This window comes from Miniopterus natalensis, chromosome 2 (genome assembly GCF_054644295.1).
Source record: "Miniopterus natalensis isolate mMinNat1 chromosome 2, mMinNat1.hap1, whole genome shotgun sequence".
Lineage (NCBI taxonomy): Eukaryota > Metazoa > Chordata > Mammalia > Chiroptera > Miniopteridae > Miniopterus > Miniopterus natalensis.
The window spans coordinates 8,530,871-8,548,836 of NC_142082.1; the positions used below are offsets into that span (position 1 = coordinate 8,530,871).

Sequence of the window (17,966 nt, forward strand, 5' to 3'; positions counted from 1 at the left end):
GAGTTGTTCTGTGTTATGTCTGGGGAGGTAAATGAGATACTCATACAGGTGTTGGTGGATCTTCTGGTGACCTTGACTGAGTATCTTTAAAAAAATCTTGACTAAGTAGGTTTTTACCTTTTCTTTTTAGTCGTCTATAAACCTTACCGAATATATGTCCACTAGATATTAGTTGTGGGCGCTTACTTTGCTAGGCCTGGTGAACCTGCCGAAATGTCAGGAGCTCAGACCTGTCACTGTTCACTCACATAGTTAAGATAAAAAAACGAAGGAAGGAGGGATGGAGAAAGGAAAGATCGCAGGGAACAGAAGCCAAGCCTACATATTTCTGTGTTTCTATTCATTATGCAGATATTAGTTAACATTTATAGAGAATGTCTGTGTGCTTGGCGCTACCCTGGGTCGGCGATTTTCAGCCTTTTTCATCTCAGGGCACACATAAACGAATGACTAAAATTCTTGAGCACACCAAGAAATGTTATTTTTTCTCCTGATCTGACAATAAAAATAAGTATAATTTTGACTCATTCCCACCGATGGCTATTGTGTTGGCCGTTGTCATATCTTCCATTTGACAACCTCAGGGAACAGAGGTCAGTGCCCCTGACTAAATAGTCAAGTCTGGCATGTTTTAAAAATTCGTGCGGCAAAAAAATATATTTTTTCGTGTGCTGCAGAATTTTAGCAGTTAGCTTCTGTGTGCTGTGAGATGGAGAAGTTTGAAAGCCGTTGCCCTGACCGTAGGACCTGGTAGACATTGCCTAGGTGACTATTACTCTGTCCTGCCTGCGCAATCAGGCAGATGAGACCCGTGGCTCAGAGAGCCTGAGAACGTTGCCTCCCGCCTCTTGGTCAGTGGCAGGAAGGGCCTGGCCCTGCCCTGAAGCCCGGGGTTTTCCTGTGAGGCCACCATGCTGCTCGTGCACCAGGATGTACCTAATCGCTTCATGTACGTTCCTTCGAAATAGTCTCTTATGTGGCTTTTAAAATTGCAAAACGATTTTTCCTTTTCCAATAAAAAACATTAGTAGTTTTCTCTTTTTCTAAACCTCGCAGGGTGTTAGGAAGACAGATCCTCCTGCCCACTGACGACGGGGTCCGGCACTTCCAGGGCAGCAAGCCCCGCGCTGCGGTTCACGAGCCCTTTGCGGATGCCTGTGAACGCGGCAGCGACGTCAGACAGTAGGTGCCCCAAGCTGCTTCAAAAAAGTATTTTAAATTGCATTTGAGTTGTACTTTTTCATGCCCGTCTCAGCCGTGAGCCTCGGCTCCACCTCTCTGAAAGCTTAGATTTCTGTGAAGGGCATTATTTTCACAAGATGCTTCTGATTCTAAATTGATAATGATGATGATGTTGATGATGACTTTGTGTATGTGTGTGTGTGTGTGTGTGTGTGTGTAATACAGCTACCAAGGGAGTTAACTTTTCAACTTTTGTTTAAAATGATCTCTGAAAGGTGAGCTAGATGCAAAATCAAAACCAGTGGTTCCTAAACCCTAGGACAGTAGCAGCAGAAATAAAGCTCCATCCATTTTCTTTTGCTCACTAACAGATTTTGATAATGCTTTTGTGCCAGCCACACATATTTAGGATGGTGCCATGACATCCTTCATTGTAGCAAAGAAGATACAAACTCAGAATAATTTAGGCTCTCAAGAAGCCCTTAAAATGTTTAATGATGCCTGTGTTAAAAATGTTGCTTCTAAAATATGACCTTTTCTAAATGTAATATTTAGTCACTTTTAAATTTGGGATTCTGTGCTTTATGGAGAATGTAAAGACCTACCATAATCATACACACATTGTATTCTTGATGTTCTACAAACTCCCATGGAGAATCTCCTTTGCCCGTAGGTTGTGCATCTCCGGCTCTCAGATACTCCCAGCAGCACTTGCGGCCCCCGCCTTGCCAGGTCCGGGCTGCACAGAGGTGGTTGACCTAACGGCATGTTCCTCCTTGCAAGAAGAGGTCTATGACTTGGATGGAAAGATTGAAGAGTATTTAGCTTTCGACAGAAAAGCAGAGTGAATAGAATTTTATTTGACATTGACTTAATCGTTTAATGATATTACCTTACTTGCTATTTATTTTGATTACGTGCTCATTTAGTGCTTTGTGTGTATTTCACATATCTAAAAGATTTTCCATTCTTTGGAGAGTCATGTGCTCTCAAAAGTTTTCAGGTTCCCAGCAGGAAGTGTATGTGCTAGAGGCGTGCTTCCCTTTTTTGACAATGTGGCTCAGACAGAAAACAAGAATTGTGTTTAGCGTCATGGTGAACTTGGACAGGCTATCAGTAGACTCGGTGCCCAGGAACTCCTGGTACCCTATACCTGGCTGCCCAGAGGGCAGAGGGGACGGTCCAGTCTCTGCACTAAATGCATACTTGGTTCTTAAACAAAAACTGCAGATACTATGCAATAAAAATTTGCCTTGTGATGGAAAATTGGTACATTAAAAAAATAACAATATGTTGTTTAAAGAAGAACGTTTATGTATATGTATATAATACATATCTACACATGCATGTTAGATAGATAGGTAACATTATTTACCTTTAACCATTGATTCTTCTAGTAATTAGAATGGGTTTTGTCCTTAGTGATGACGACTATCTTGAACAAAAATCAGCTCACCACTGTAGGACACGGCGCAAACATGGACTTCCTCCCGTTTCCCCTCATGACTGTATCAAAGACGCCGTGGCTGCAGAAGTGTTCGATCACGTCTGGACAAACGTGGTGGAAATATTGGAAGAGCTGATCAGAAAGCACTGGGAAGTTACACTCACAGGTACTGATTTTGTAGAACTTAGTCTAATGAAGAGATAAAAAGCCCCGTTTGTCAGTGTTGGGCCCCAACCCTGGCCTGGCCATACCTAGGACATGACTGGGATTGAAAGGGAAGTGGGTTTTCTGCCTTTATTCACGAGTGATCTTTAATCACTTCAAAAGGGACATTATTCTTTTTGAGTTGTAAAAATAGTATGTATGTACTCTGGATGAAAACTCATGGAAATACACAAGCAAAGAGCTAGAGATCATATTTCTCAACAATGTTTTATGGTAAAAAAACAACAAAAACCTTAGCTAATCTGTAATAATGGGATATTGGTTTTTAATTGTTTATGACATTATTTTGTAAAGTAAAATGTAAACATAGACCATTTAATATTCACTTCATTTAACCTTATAAAATGATTTTTGAACTACTTGAAATTGAGCAGAAGCAAATCATAGAAATACTAGTGGTGGCCTGGTGTTATGCAATCAATTTGTGCAGTAGTGTAAAATCATGCTAATTTAAATATTTTTCCAACCAAAGGGATTAGTTCTGATATTATAAAATACTGAGAATCTTTCTTGCTTTAGTATATAATCTCTATTTTCCTGCCTAGTACTGAAATGATAAGCTTTTCATTATGTTCACATGGAGAAGTGTCATGTCAGCCAATTGCTCTGTGGGGTTTCTGCTCTCTCTAGCAAGGTTCAGAGAACATAGAAGACTCACGGCAACTCAAGAACAAATATTTTCTTTGAACAGTGAATTTTAATATTAGATAACATGTTTCTTAATAATATTGTGTTTTCTTTTGACATAGGAAGAAGAAAACAGAAAGAAAAATTGAAAGTAGCTGAGACTAAATCTCCCCATGGACACGTTTCCTATGTTAACACTGATCTATCGAGTCTTCCCCCATCCAGAAGTTCTGAAGCTCGAAGCATCTCCCTGGCTTCTCATCTTAACCCATCCCAGGTAATGCTTCTCCCCTGGTGTCTCTCTTTCCTTCAACTTTTATATCTTTGGCTCCAGTTTGTCAAGACTGCTATTCTATTATCAAGATACTTGGGTCTGTTTCTTAGTAAGACTAACATTTAAAAATACTTATTTCGCTTGGCCCGGTGTGGCTCAGCGGTTGAGCATCGACCTAGGATCCAGGCGACCAGGGTTTGATTCCCGGTCAGGGCACATGCCCGGGTTGCGGGCTCGATCTCCGGTCGGGAGTGTGCAGGAGGCAGCCGATCAATGACTCTCTCATCATTGATGTTTCTCTCTCTCTCTCTCTCTCCCTCTCTTTTCCTCTCTCTGAAATCAATAAAGACATATTAAAAAAAATACTTATTTCATGGCGTTTAATAGAATCACCATATACTTGAAAAGAGTGAGGACACTCGGATTTGAAACTTTCCATCAGCTTTGAGCTGTAGCGCTCTTTCCATACTTTTAAAGAGAAAAATGTTTCCCCCAATATTTCTAGCCAATTTGCAGGCTAGAAATGTCTTCTCCTCCCGCCAAAGTGATAAAAGAATCAGTCCATGAGTATCCATTGGGTTCATTCAACGTTTGTTGAGTTTGCATGAAGTGAACTGTATTAGGTGTTTTGAGGAGCTGTAGGTGAAAGAAGCACAGTCCCTGACCTAGAAAAACCAAAAGTATAAAACAAGGCAGAAGCAATACATCCTGTGAACAATGTCAGAAAGCTGTCGTGGGAGAAGGAAGGCGTAGGAAGTCTGCACGGGTCACCTCTGCCCAGCAAGGGCACGGAGGAGGGAAAGACAGGGTGGGGCGTGTCTGGGGAACAGCGATGGGACTTGGGTTAGAGGGTGGGGTACCGGGACCCGCAGAGGTGTCGTGGCCAGACCAGAGCATTTGGAGTTGAGACCTATAAGGGGCATTATCTTGGATGTATTGTTTAACTTTTCTGAACTTATCTACAGAATGAGGATAATAATATGTTGTCCAAGAGATTGCGAAGAGGGTGGAAATCATGAAACTGTATGAGAGTTACTAACACAGAACCTGGCAACTAACTTACTCAGTAAATCTTTGAATTGCGCTCTTACTCAAAGACCTAGTGGAAAGCGAAGCTTGTGCGCGGGAGACCCTCAGCAGTGCTGAGGAGTTGGAACTTTATGTTTTGCGCAGCCCATCTTGCGTGGAGGGGAGCAGGGAAAGGGGTAAGAGAGGGCTCCTGGTCTCAAAGTACCTATAATTTAGAAGGAAGGAGTCTAGCTCTGCAAAACGACTCTACATACACACGCACACACACAAGATGAGGCGATCTAGTAGGTAGAGGAGTGGATGGGAGATTGAGCTTTGAGTATAGACTACAATTTTGGAGCCCGGCATCATGATTTATTAGCTTTGTGATCTTGAATCAGTCCCTTTCTCTCAAAACCTGTTTCATTATCTATGGAATCTATGAGGTAGGAAGCTTTAAGAATGAGAGGAGACAAGATATTTTGTGGCATAGAGTAGGCTCTCAATAAGTGTTAGTTTTACTGTTGTAATTAGATGCTAATTATATATCATGTCATATCATGTTATATCATTTTATCATATTATATTATATTACATTCTATTATAATAATTAGATGTCCTTTAGCTCATAAATGATGTAGGGTTCCAAGGGAAAAACAGCATACCCTTCACAAAGTAGAGTAAGACCTTAGCTACGTCTCAAGCAACAGGTAAGACTTGGTAAGCTGAAAACGAGAGTATTCAAGGCAGAGGCAAAAATGTCCACCTAGCACAGGAGCAAATCAACAGAATACCTTTGTAGGGCTGAAAGGACACAGGCCTGAATGGGGCATGCGGTTCAGTGAGCAGCGGTTTGAAACAGAAACACCTAACAGGATTGCTTTGCTTTCCAGTGTAAAGGCTTTGCGCTAAGTCTTCTTTGTGTCTGCTGTTCAAAAAAAACTCTTGAACTTGCTTCCAGCTTGTGGTTTGCGGTCTCTTGAAACTGCTCTGACGGGTTCAGCCACGTTTCCCACCTTGCACAGTGAACTGTGCAGTACACATTACATAAAAAATGACCAGTTGATAAACAGAACTCTGATCATTTCACTAGTTTATTTATTTTACCTGATATCTAAGCAGTTTTTTATAGATGTTTTGTGATTTTTATAGCTTTTTCTAGTTTAAAAAAATGTTTTCAACATCTGTTTTGAGGTTTTTGTTTTGGATAAATGCTAAAAGAAAATGAAGGGACAGTGCAGTGAGAAGTAAAAGTAAATACTAATAGAACCTGTTTTGAAGTTGTCAAGCATTCTAGCCGTGATCACAGTAGGTCTTTGTTTACTCCTCTAACAACTTCTTTTCATACTTATTCAACACGAGGAAAATGTGACTGTGGTTGCTACGTGTGTTCTTGAAGAATAGAATTCTAGCTCAGATACCCTGTTTCTCTAGACCTAAATATTGTTTTGAATCTTAGCTGCACCTATGAAGGGGTTGAGTAAAGAACTGATCATTGAGCCCTTGCCTCCTGCTTTCCCCAGCGCTGTCTAATTTAATTCCCAGAATAACCCTATGAAGTAGGTGGCATTATTCTCCATGTAAAGATTAGGAAATTAAAACTCCAAAGCAGTCTTCCCTAGGTCACCAGCCCGGATGCAGTTAGAACTGGGAGTGAAATGTAAGCCCCTGAGACCTGGAGCTTGCATTTCCCCAGCCGCTCCCGCTCCCGCTCCCGGGGCGCTACGGGGACGGCGGGTAGGAGGAGAGGTCCCGGGTCCCGGGTCCTGGGTCCCGGGTCCCGGGTCCCAGGCAGGCCGACCAGTGAGGAGCTGGGCGCCGCTGCGCTGCTTCCCCAGGGCCTCTCGGGACCTGCTGCTCCTTGTGCCCTGGAGCTGCATTAGCCGGCTTCCTGGCCCAGCAGCTGCTGGCAGCTCAGAGGTGAGAAAAGAAGGCGCCTGGCTCTGCTTCTGTCCCGGCTGCCAGGCCACAGTGTGGGTGGCATCTCTCGGGCGCGCGAGCGGGCAGGCACCCGCCCCTGCCTGGTGGAAGCCCCGGGGAATTAAGCTGCTGCTTCATCCCCCTCCCACATCTGTGTAAAATCTAGCTCCTGTATTAAGTTTCCCTCAGATTACCCAGTGTGAGCGTGCCCTTGTTTCCCGTGGACTCCCGACGGGCATTCAGGACGGCAGTGGCGTGGATGCTTTTTAACGTGTATTGTTTTCACTTTTCTCAGATGCATCGCTTCTCCAGCAATTTTTACAGTGATCTGAACGGCGTGATGACAATTCAGGCGAAACCACTTCAGCAGAGACCTACCTGTTCTGCAGACAGGACGCAGTACGTATAAGAAATGACCACCCAGCCTCCTCCCTGTGCCGGACACACCTGAGCCCCAAGACTGTGGAGGGCCTGAGACAGTGCCAACCCCACTCGGGGCAGGAGAGCCGGTGTGTCAGAACAAAACCACACTATTCAAACATCCACCCCAAGAGGCAGGTTGGGGCAGGTAAGAAAAAGGGAATGCAGCTGTGAATTCTTAATCTAATGGGCGATACTGTTTGATCAGAAACGGTAAGAAACTTGGATGCTTTTCAAGGATGATTCATTGAAATTGAAACCGAACTGGAAGTGATAATCTATTCTTTCAACAGGTGGTTAGGAGTATCTTCCTACGGGCCGGGCGCTGTTCTAGACAGTGTCTGGTCGTGGGCAAGTGCTTACAAGTGCTCGCAGAGCTTACATCTGAGTGATTCACTCGGTTTCCCTCCCCCAGGAGCGAACAGCAGGACAGATCCCTGAGTGTGGGGGCCGGTGCCCTTTCCGCCGCACGCCACCGGCTGGGGCGCATCTCAGACGCCCCCAGGCTCCAGACTCCCGCAAAGAAAACGGCGCACAGGAGGCTGCCTTCCCTTCCCTCCGACTCGCAGAGAATGAGAGCCCCCAGTGTGGACAGTGATGAGGTGCTTAGGGGAACAAAACTGTAAGTCCTGTTTCTCTCCCTGTCAACCAGAGGTCACAGAGAACAGAGACCTTTGTCATTTAGGGCTCAGGGATGATTTCGGGCAGAGCACCGTCTACCGAATTTATGTGGACACTTTTTTAGGTAGTTCACGCATTTGAATATTAACATGAATCGAATAGTGAACTTTGGCTCTTTGACACGAATTTTGTCTCAGCGGTACACTTCGCTGTGTATGTAGCTTACTGGCACCCTCGCTGCTGTCTCGTTTTGGGGACACCGCCCGGACCATCGTCCCACAGGCTCTGCGGCAGGGGAGGGAGGCACGGAAGGCCCGCCAGCAGGGCCGGGAGGTGGAAGCACCTGCCAGCGCTTCCCCAGTGATTGGACTTTTCCACGATGCAGTCGTTACTTAGCACCACTTTCAGCTTTCCCGTAGGTCAGTGTTTCTTTCGCAGTTTGGAACTGAATTCCCAGCTCTCTGGCCCTGCCATGTTAATTCTTTCCAGACCCTTCTTCCTCCCGCGTCCCCGCCGTGGCTGCTCGGGCCCCGCTCTGCAGCCTCGGCCACGTCAGGAGCGCGGCTGGTCCTTTCTTCCTCCCAGCCCGCCTGGGCTCCACTGTCAGGGCCTTTTCTGTTCCCTATGGAAAAGAATCGGGACACCTCCAGCTGTACGCTCCCTTTTTCCTCTGGCCCCTGCTTTCTGCAGACACGTGTTTTCCAATATTGTCACGCTCAGGAGCCCTTTTACACTCTCTTTCCTAACTATTTTCCAACCTGTGGAATTTTAATATTCCAAAAATATCCTGTATGGTTTATGTGCTTTTTTATATCTGTGATTTGCACATTAAAAGAGTAATATCTTTTTTTTGTCCTGCCGAGAACCAATGTTAGCCTTTTTTCTAATACTAATCTCCAATTTTTTTTTTTTGCCAATCCTCACCTGAGGATATATTTTCCATTGCTTTTCAGAGAGAGTGGAAGGGAGGGAGGGAGAGGGAGAGAGAGAGAGAGAAAGAGAGAAACATTTATGTGAGAGAGACACATCAAATGGTTGCCTCCCACACATGCCCTAACTGGGACCAGGGATGGAGCCTGCAACCGAGGTACCTGCCCTTGGCCGGAATCAAACCAGGGGCCCTTCAGCCCATAGGCCGACACTCTAACCACTGAGCCAGACCAGCTAGGGCCTAACATTACCTTATTACTGCAGAATGTAGAACTTTTTTATATACTTTTTTACTTAACATTATTCATATTTTCCATAGTATTAGATATTTTTGAAAGCATGCTTTTAATGACCTAAATATAATCATGTGGGTATGTGATCATTTATTATTTCCTTGTTATTGGCACTTTATGTGCTTTCAATAACTTGTAATGTCCTTAAGTCTCAGCACTAGATGTTCTATTACCTGTCTGTTCTGAATAGCGTAACTGGAAACTCAGTCAATACAGGTTGACGGTCACTGCTGAGCAAGGAGAAGGTGACTGGAGCTGGCTGTCAGGCCCCTCCCCACATCTGTCTTCCTGAAACTCAGCTCACTTCTTTTGGAAGGCAGGTTGTGATGAGGAGCTCCGATCAGGAGCTTGCGGTAAGGTCTGTCCTCTGTCTTGGCACCTGGTGCTCACTTACATGTTGTTGTGTTTACAGGCCAACTGGCATAGACCACGTGTCCTCCCCCCCAGTCCACACCTCACGGAGCAGGTTGCCCCCCATCGGCTCCGAGCCTGCTGAGCAGAACCTGGCAGTTCCTGGGTCTCGCCCTATTTCTGTAAGACGAATTTCATTATATTTAAGTGCACCATTTGGATAGTCTATTGGAAAACAAACAAACAAAATATAATCTTGGCACTTTGAAGTGAAATCATTAACAAAATGTCTCCATAATCTGTTTCCTGAAAGTAAATGGTTTGTGAGAATTTACAGGGGGTGGGAGGGTTCATTTAATATTTTGTGAAATAAAAACATGGCTTGAACTAAATCGGAAAGTGTAGGGGTCCAGGAACTATCTGATGGTCAGGATAGTGTGGTGAAGAAAATAGCATGAAGGTGAGGTCAGGAGACAGGCAGATCTGTGTTTGAATCCTGCCACACACACTCTGTATGATTTGGTACAAATGAACCTCGCTGAGCCTCAATTTTGTCATCTATAAAAGGGCAATAATGATTCCTACTTCAAAGACTTGTTATTAGGATTAAATGAATGTGTAGATGTTAAATAATGACTGGCATAAATTAAGAGCTCGGTCAAATCCCCTGCCATTTTACAGCTAATTTTACCATGTTCACTGCAATGTAGCGGAATAGCTTCTTCACCCAAGCTTTACTCAGCCATACAATTGGAAAAGCTCTGGGGTAGCCTATAATACGCATCACCGGATTCCATAATGACCATGCACTTTGCTCCGATACAAGTAGTAGTGCCTATTTTATAAAACACAAAAGGACCCAGTTGTAGGAACATAAAGACTTAGAGAGAAAACAAATGACTAAGGCAATGTTTTCTCTTGTATTCCCTGTGCCTCCTTGAGCACAGCTGTGGAACCCACCCCTGGGAGGCCAGAGTGGCGAGGCTTTAATGTTTAATTGTAGAATATTGAGGCCTAGAGTGAAATCAGAAAAGAAGGCAAATATCACCTTAGAAAAAGTCTGATGCTTCACAAGTGCAGAATTATATTTTTATTATAATTTAATATTAGGAATGTGATGTGGTTAAGGTTTTTATTACAGATTTACCTATTAAGACACTACCATTTTATCAGGCTAAATAATACAATTACATAATTAAAATATATTTTGATGTTTATGCTTAGTAGACCTTATACAAAATAAGTTTTCAAATAAGTGAGTGAATGAAGGACTAAATGAGTAAGTGAAGCATATATAGATCTTTTTTGTTTTTTAAGAATTGAATTTCATTTCAACAAGAACATTATCTTTCATTTAGTACAGAGGAAGGCATGCACAAAACCGTGTGTTAAGTGCAATACCTGATAGTGTAGAGCGATCACCTCTTCGAGAAAGATCTCTGACTGTGGAACAGCTTTCCAGGCCCAGCACAACCCATACGTTCCGGGTAGGTTCTCTGTTAACCATGCTGTGTTTTTATTCTTTTTTTTTTTAATTAAAATTTTTTGGTGACATTGGCTAATAAGATCATACAGGTTCCAAGTGTGCATCTCCGTGATACATGATCTGTACACTGCCTTGTGTTAACCATACTTTGGCTTTTAAAATTATCCAACCCATGCCCTGGCGGATGTGGCTCAGCTGGGTGGGTGTCATCCCATGCACTGATAGGTCACCAGTTGGGTTCCTGGTCAGGGCACATGGCCTGGTTATGGGCTTGATCTCCAGTAGGGGATGTGCAGGAGGCAGCCGATAGATGTTTCTCTGTCTTTCTCTCTCCCTCTCCTTTCCTCTCTCTGTAAAATCAGTAAAAACATATTTAAAAACAAATATCCGACCCAAGTGCCATCGATAGATAAGTGGATAAAGAATTTGTGGTACATATATACAATGAAATATTACTCAGTCATAAAAAAACAATGAAATCTTACCATTTGTGACACCATGGATGGACCAAGAGGGTATGATGCTAAGTGAAATCAGTCAGTCAGAGAAGACAAATACTATATAATTTCTCTTATATGTGGAATCTAAAACTAAACAAAACAGAAACAGACCCATAGATACAGAGAATAGACTGATGGTCACCAAGTGGGAGGTGGGTTGCGGGACTGGGTGAAAGAGGTGAAGGGACTGGGAGGTACAGATTGGTGGCTACAGAATAGTCGTGGGAATGGGAGGTGCAGCTTGGGAACCTAGTCAATAATATTGTAATAACTAAGTATGGTGCCGGGTGGGTACTGGAAACATTGGGGGGGAATACTTTGTAAAGCATGTGATTGTCTAACCACTATGCCGTACACCTGAAACCAATACACAACAAGATTGAATGTAAAAAAAATATACTTTTGATTAAGTGTCAAACAAGGAGAAAACTATCTGAAAGAATAAAACTCCTCCCTCATTTTATTTTTCTTCTGCCAGTCAGACACGCCTCTCAAAGGTTCACTGACACTGTTGGAGTTTGCTGGTCACACCTGGACAGGTCAAGGTTTGCTGACAGGTCAGTGTTCTCCATGTATAAATAAAATGACGTAATTTGTGAAGTTTCAAGTCTTGAAAGAGACATTGAAGATTGCCTGCCTTGATTGGACTGTTTTTGACCAGGTTAGAGGAAATACCAAGGGGTTAGGGTCTATATATCCAGACCTCGTAAATCTCTATAAAGAGCAAAACTGCAAAGACAGGCTGTTGGTGGTTGTAAAGAGGAAAATGCCCTAATTCCCTTAATTCACTTAGGGCCTTACCTTCATAAAAAGGAAAAGGCTGTCTTATGAGTCTTCTGAGAAATGAGTGTCTCAGCTGTAGAGGTTCATGCTTTTCTCCTAAATGAAACCCTAGTCTTAGATTTTCTTTGAAGATCTAATTATAAAAATGCTTAATAAAGTTAATACGTGTATTCTAATTATTTTAAATGTAGAGTTTTACAGATAAGTGCACCCTTGGAAGAATAAAGTTTCTCATCTGAATTCAAGCCAATGACGTTTTAATTTTCCAATTATGACCAACATTTTCCTTCAGGGAGACCACATGGCATTGTTGTGAGGTTGCCCCCGTGGAATCAAATGCTCGGTTTCAGCCTGACTCTACCACCTACTAGCTGAGCAATCTTTGGGGTGCCTCAACCTCTCTGGGCCTCAGTTTCTTCTTTTATAACAGGCTGGGTGGATTAAATAATTATTGGAAACATTTATGGATAGGACCTAACTAGATGCCAGACAGACATTGTTTGCTCAAAAATTATGGACATTTGCAATACAGATAATCTGAAATGTAAAGGGAATGTAAATGTAATCTGAAATGTTTTAAGGGAAATACTGCCTATATTATAATTTTTAAATAAATTTAGCAACATTGAAGCAGTGGAACAACACAGGTTTGTCACTGCTTGCATCCGCTCTTTCATAGCTCTGTAGCAGATGATGTCAAAGGTTCTTTAGCCCTTTGAGATTTTTCTCCGTTGCTTGATAACTCTAGGCTGCTGTACATTTTCGTTGCTTTTTCCCCTCTTATACATGCCCTGGAAGTGTTAGCTGTCACGCTCAGTGACAGCAGCCATGCTGCGTTATCAGGTATTGCTCTTAACATAATCGTGGATGGTCAAGGGGAGAGTAGACATCCAAGGTTGTTTACTAATAAATTACATCATGCTGACTGCTCACTCTGTGCCAAGTTCTATGCTAAAGGCAGATATTCAAACACCAAGGACATTTTGGCCTGTGCCGGAAGGAACACACAGTCTAGTGGGGAAGGTGGAAAGGGCTGTGGGAGTGGCGAGCAGGGCCACTAGCTGGATATGCAGGTGGGCAGAGGGGCAGAGGGCCTTCCTGGAGGGGGCGTGAGCCACCGGATCAGGAGGAACAGCCTGTGGTGTGTGAGAGAGAAAGGTGTGAAGGCTTGTAAGTATGATTCTGTGCATGGTGCTGAAAGAGGGAACTCGAGGAATTTTGATGAGCTCTGTTTTGGAGATGCGGGCTGCGGCAAGTGGAGATGCCAGCTAGTCTGTTGGGTACACCGAGTGGAAGTTAGGGGATGGAACTGGGCTCTGAATTTGCTTTAAGTCTGTACTCTTAATTTTTCACCAAATACTAAGTCAGTGTAGTCTCTTCTCAGAAACTTGTGACAGCAACTGCTGATGGTTGGAGGCCTTTGTTCATTTCTATAGAAGTGACTGAAGGTACATTAAGAGAGATGTTTCTCTATTTCTAAGGACTTATTTTCTTTCTTCTCTGATAAGCAAGCATGTGGTCTGTTTCTTACCTTTGCTTCCAAGTCAAAAAGCATCTGGAGCTATTAACTTATCAAGATATTGTTTTTGTGTCCCAAAAAAGAGAAGAGGAGCTGATGGAGTATCCCCAACAGTGGGAAAACTGATGGGGTATCCCCAACATCTGGAAAGCTGATGGGGTATCCCCAACAGCGGGAAAGCTGATGGGGTGTCCCCAACAGCGGGAAAGCTGATGGGGTGTCCCCAACAGCGGGAAGGCAGCTGACTTTGCTTCTACTCCATGAAGCCGCAGGGCTGCCAGAGTGCCCTACTCAACTTGCTGGGCCCTAGGGATCCACCTAGGGGAGAAGGTTCCCGCAGACCCACCTGCTCTGGGGGGATACCTCGCCAGCACGTAGGCTCGGTGGAGGAGCCCCTTTCCTTCTTCTCAGGACCCCAAATGGCAGTTTTTACATATGACTGTGTTCTGGTGTGAATAAAAGTGACATTAAAATACTGTTTTTTCTCTTTTAAAAATATCATCTGCACAGACTATATAAAACAATCCTTTTGAGAGCTGGAGTTTTAAACATTTCAATGAGAATGGCTTTGTGATTGGCGTTTCAGGTTCACAGTATCCACCTAAGTCTTTTCAGAGAACAACTTTGACTTTAAGGAAGAGATTCCAAGTGGCATCTTGATGTTACCTCCCCAGAAGCACAGCCTTTGTGGGACCATTCAGAGCCCCAGCGCACCACCTGTCACTTGAAACTGGAAGAACAAGTATTATGCTATGGATCTGTTGGTCTGACAGCCTGAGATACTAGACTGTCTGAGAGAAAGGCAGGCAAATAACTTAATTTTGAGCACTTTGCATTGTAAACAGAATACCAGTCAAGCTCACCAATCTTCTTTATCGGAAACATTCCGATATGGATTCTTTAGCTTTGCTCAGAAGAATCGAATATGTGTTTATAATCCATCCTTTTATCAATTATACACACACATAATTACTGTACATACTCACACACTACTCAATATATATAGTCAATGCCATTTTGTAACTTGGTGTCTTACCATATTTTTTGTGTCTCATTCCATTATTAATTCCATCAAAACCCTCGTTACTGATAGATATTATTTTCTTCTTTAGAAAACAGCAGAGCCACCTTTGGGACAAGGTGCCCGTCTAAGATTCGGATTGTTCTGGCCACTGTGCTGACTTTCTCATACCCTTTCAAAAAGGAGGTTAGTCATGAACTGCTTTGAGGAATGGCCGTGGCTGTCTCCCGAGCTGACTTTCTTTTACTAGTTTTCATGTTCCAATTCAGGTGGCCTACTGAGAAATATCCCCAACTTACTGATTTTTCAAATCAAGTGACTGATTTTAATTATGCATATAAACGTAATTAAAATATATTGCCTGTGGTTTCATCGTTACTGTTCACAGCTGAGGTGGACAGAAGGCTTTGCAGCAGCAGGTTCCTCATTTCATCGCAGCCTGAGCTTTCCCATGATGTCACCTCTGGGCCCCCCCCCCCCCCCCGCCCCATCCTCCTGTCTAAGCAGCTCCTGCTGTGCTCTCCTCTGGCCCTGCTTTATTTTTCTCCAGAGCATGTGTCCCTACCTGACAGTGATGTAGAGAGTGCAGAGGAGACATGATCAGTTGGGGTCATTTCTCTTTTCCTCCCCTCCCCAGTTGTTTTTCTTTATCGTGATTTAAATCCTTGGACTCACTTTGATCTTCTCAGTTCTCAAGTTATATAATTTCTTCTTTTCTATCAGAGAATTATATTTTATCAATTTAAATTTTTATTAATCCCAAATGAAATATATATATATATATATATGTAGAGTAAATTCTTTTCAGACATATTTCTGGTTGTAAGAAGGGAGGATGGTTGCCCGCTTACAGATGTCTGGAAATTACAGAGTGCATTGGGACTGGAATTAGTGTCGTCCTTTATCACAGAGTGACAAAACCTGATTTCAGAGCCTTGCCTCCGATTGATGCCTTCTCCTTTACATTCTCGACTCCAGTCTCTATAGTAATGGAACGTGTCAGGGAGCAGACATGAGAATGGTCACTGTACCTAGGGCTCTTTTGGATGGCCACACCTCCGTAACTCTAGGTAATATTCCCAATGCTTAGTAAGCTACACAAAGAATTTTCTAACCCTAAATATTAGCTATAGAAACTTTCAAGAGAAAATATCAGTTTTAATTTTACAGTCGTCAAACATGAGGAATCTCTAGACATGTAAGCAGTCGGGAGACCCTGTTTCTAAGGGTCTCAAGTTAGGTGCTCTCTGGTCCATAATTACTGCTAAATGTGCCATTTCTACACCCCTCCCCCCCCCCCCCAGCTCTGTTAAAAGCGTTCAGGCTATTTTATATCAGTTTTCAAGAACCATCAAAGCCCTTCCCTAATCAGCCCAGACTTCTTAGAAGAGGAAAGAATTGATACGCATCCTACACTAACATTAAGAGTATCCAAAATGAATTATTGTTTCATAGAGAACCACTGAATAGTGGCTTTATTTTATTTGGCTTTGGAGTTTTGCAACAACAACAACAAAAACCCTATTATTTACACATATTGATAAACATAATTTAAAAAAATTGAACCAAGTACAGTGATCTTGACTCATATTCTCTAAATATTTTCAATTGGAAGATAAAGCACCACTTTAGGCATAACAAAAAGACTTGGCTTTGCCCTGACTTTAAAAACATGTTTGTAGCACATGTTTTTACACCTGTATTAAAGATAGTGTTTTATTTATAGGCTGAGATTTAGAGGTCAGTAAATAATCCTTATATCAGGAGTGGTGCTTTTTGAACTGGTTAGGTAAGAATTAGGGCAGTGTTTTCAAAACAACTGTTGATAGATGAGTCATCTTAAAATTTCTCTGTTACAAATTGCCAAAGGCAAACTAAATTACTCCTGAGATCAATTTTTAAATTAAGATTAGTGACTAATCAAATGTCTGTTAATTTATCCAAAACCAAAGAAGACATGAAGGAATTGAAAAATAATATAAAAACATGTAAAATACTATAAAAAACTGCTAGATTTAAAAAAATTAACAAAAGAGGAAGTGTCCATATTGATGTTATTCTGAACTAGAATGTAATTACTATACCAATTAAGAGGTTCGTTTTCATAATATCATAAATCATTCGGGTATTATATTTTTATTGTCATTGTTTTGTTATGACTACAGATCATTGTTCAGCATTTTTAATTCTTTAATTTTTAATAAAATACAAAGTGTTGAAAGAGTTTTCAAAAATTTATTACATTCATACAAGCTTGTTTAGGTTTCCAATTTTCATATAACTTGTGTAAATATCTCTCTACTCTGCAGTTTTTAATACACAGCTCACTCACTCAATTCATTTGTGTTTGTGAGGGTTTTACCTCTTTTATGAAAACTCCAATTTATTCTTTTTCAGAAGATTACATTCCTGGGTAGTGATCATCATGGATTTATTATTTCATCAATTATTTATCAAGCATGTTCTTTGTGTTAAGATTCTGTTCTAAGCATTGGACTGAACAAGATAAAGCCTTTGCCCTAACAGAACTTAGAGTTTAGTGGAGGAGGCAATTAATTTTGTAATATCATAAATCATTTGGTACTATATTTTTACTGTAATTGTTTTCAAGAAACAAATCAATAAAAAATAATATAAGATCAAATCGCAGTAAATGCTATGAAGAAACTTAAAACAGGGCTACAACTTTAAATAGGGAAGGCTTTACTGTAGAGATAATATTTGAGCAAAGGTGCAAAGAAAATGAGGTAAGAAGCCATGTAGATATGAAAAAGAGAATTCTAGACAAAGGAGAAAACACACAGGCTGAAAACAGGAGCATACCTGGAGATTTAAAGGACAGCAAATAGGCCATTGGGAGATAGAATGGAATTGAAAGGGACTGAACAACAGCAGGTAATCAGTGACATAACGGGAGTGAGTGATTGCTGATTAAGGTCCTTTTTGGCCTTGGAAAGGGAAAGTTATCTGAAATAGGAAGCAGTTGGAGAGTTTTCAGGACATTGATGCAACCTGTCACGAGAAGATGTTCCTTTTCAGTCATATGACAGTGATGTGGCTGCTGAAACGTGATGGGACTTTGGATGTGTTTCGAAAGTCAAGTCAGTGGGATTTGCTATGGGATTAGATGTGAAGTGTAACTAAAGAAAGAATCTTTGGGTAGACGGTGTGGTCACATACTGAGCTGAAAAGGAATTCCAGAGGAGCACATTAGAAGCTGGGACATGTAATGCTTGAGATGCCTACTGGACGCCTACGTGGAGATGCTGAGGGACTTGGGTATCTGCACCTGGGGTTTAGAGACAAGGTACAGACTAGAAGTATACATTTTTCAACATATAGATGGTATCTAAGCACTG

The 17,966-nt window shown here is 42.1% G+C and overlaps 1 protein-coding gene across 4 annotated transcripts in view; it reads left to right on the forward strand.

Moving 5' to 3' along the window:
• Positions 1–17,251, forward strand: part of FAM149A (family with sequence similarity 149 member A) — a 34,411-nt gene extending 17,160 nt beyond the window's left edge. For 3 of the 4 annotated variants that reach the window (XM_087814098.1, XM_087814100.1, XM_087814101.1), the window contains exons 5-14: positions 1,057–1,182; positions 1,856–2,026; positions 2,605–2,795; positions 3,604–3,758; positions 6,979–7,082; positions 7,519–7,725; positions 9,360–9,480; positions 10,657–10,785; positions 11,763–11,841; positions 14,173–17,251. In XM_087814098.1, the coding sequence (XP_087670224.1) occupies positions 1,057–1,182; positions 1,856–2,026; positions 2,605–2,795; positions 3,604–3,758; positions 6,979–7,082; positions 7,519–7,725; positions 9,360–9,480; positions 10,657–10,785; positions 11,763–11,841; positions 14,173–14,246 (1,357 nt within the window). In that variant the 3' untranslated portion in view covers positions 14,247–17,251. The remainder of the gene's footprint in view (positions 1–1,056; positions 1,183–1,855; positions 2,027–2,604; positions 2,796–3,603; positions 3,759–6,978; positions 7,083–7,518; positions 7,726–9,359; positions 9,481–10,656; positions 10,786–11,762; positions 11,842–14,172) is intronic. The other variant, XM_087814099.1, reaches the window with a different exon arrangement.
• The last annotated feature ends 715 nt before the right edge of the window (positions 17,252–17,966 follow it).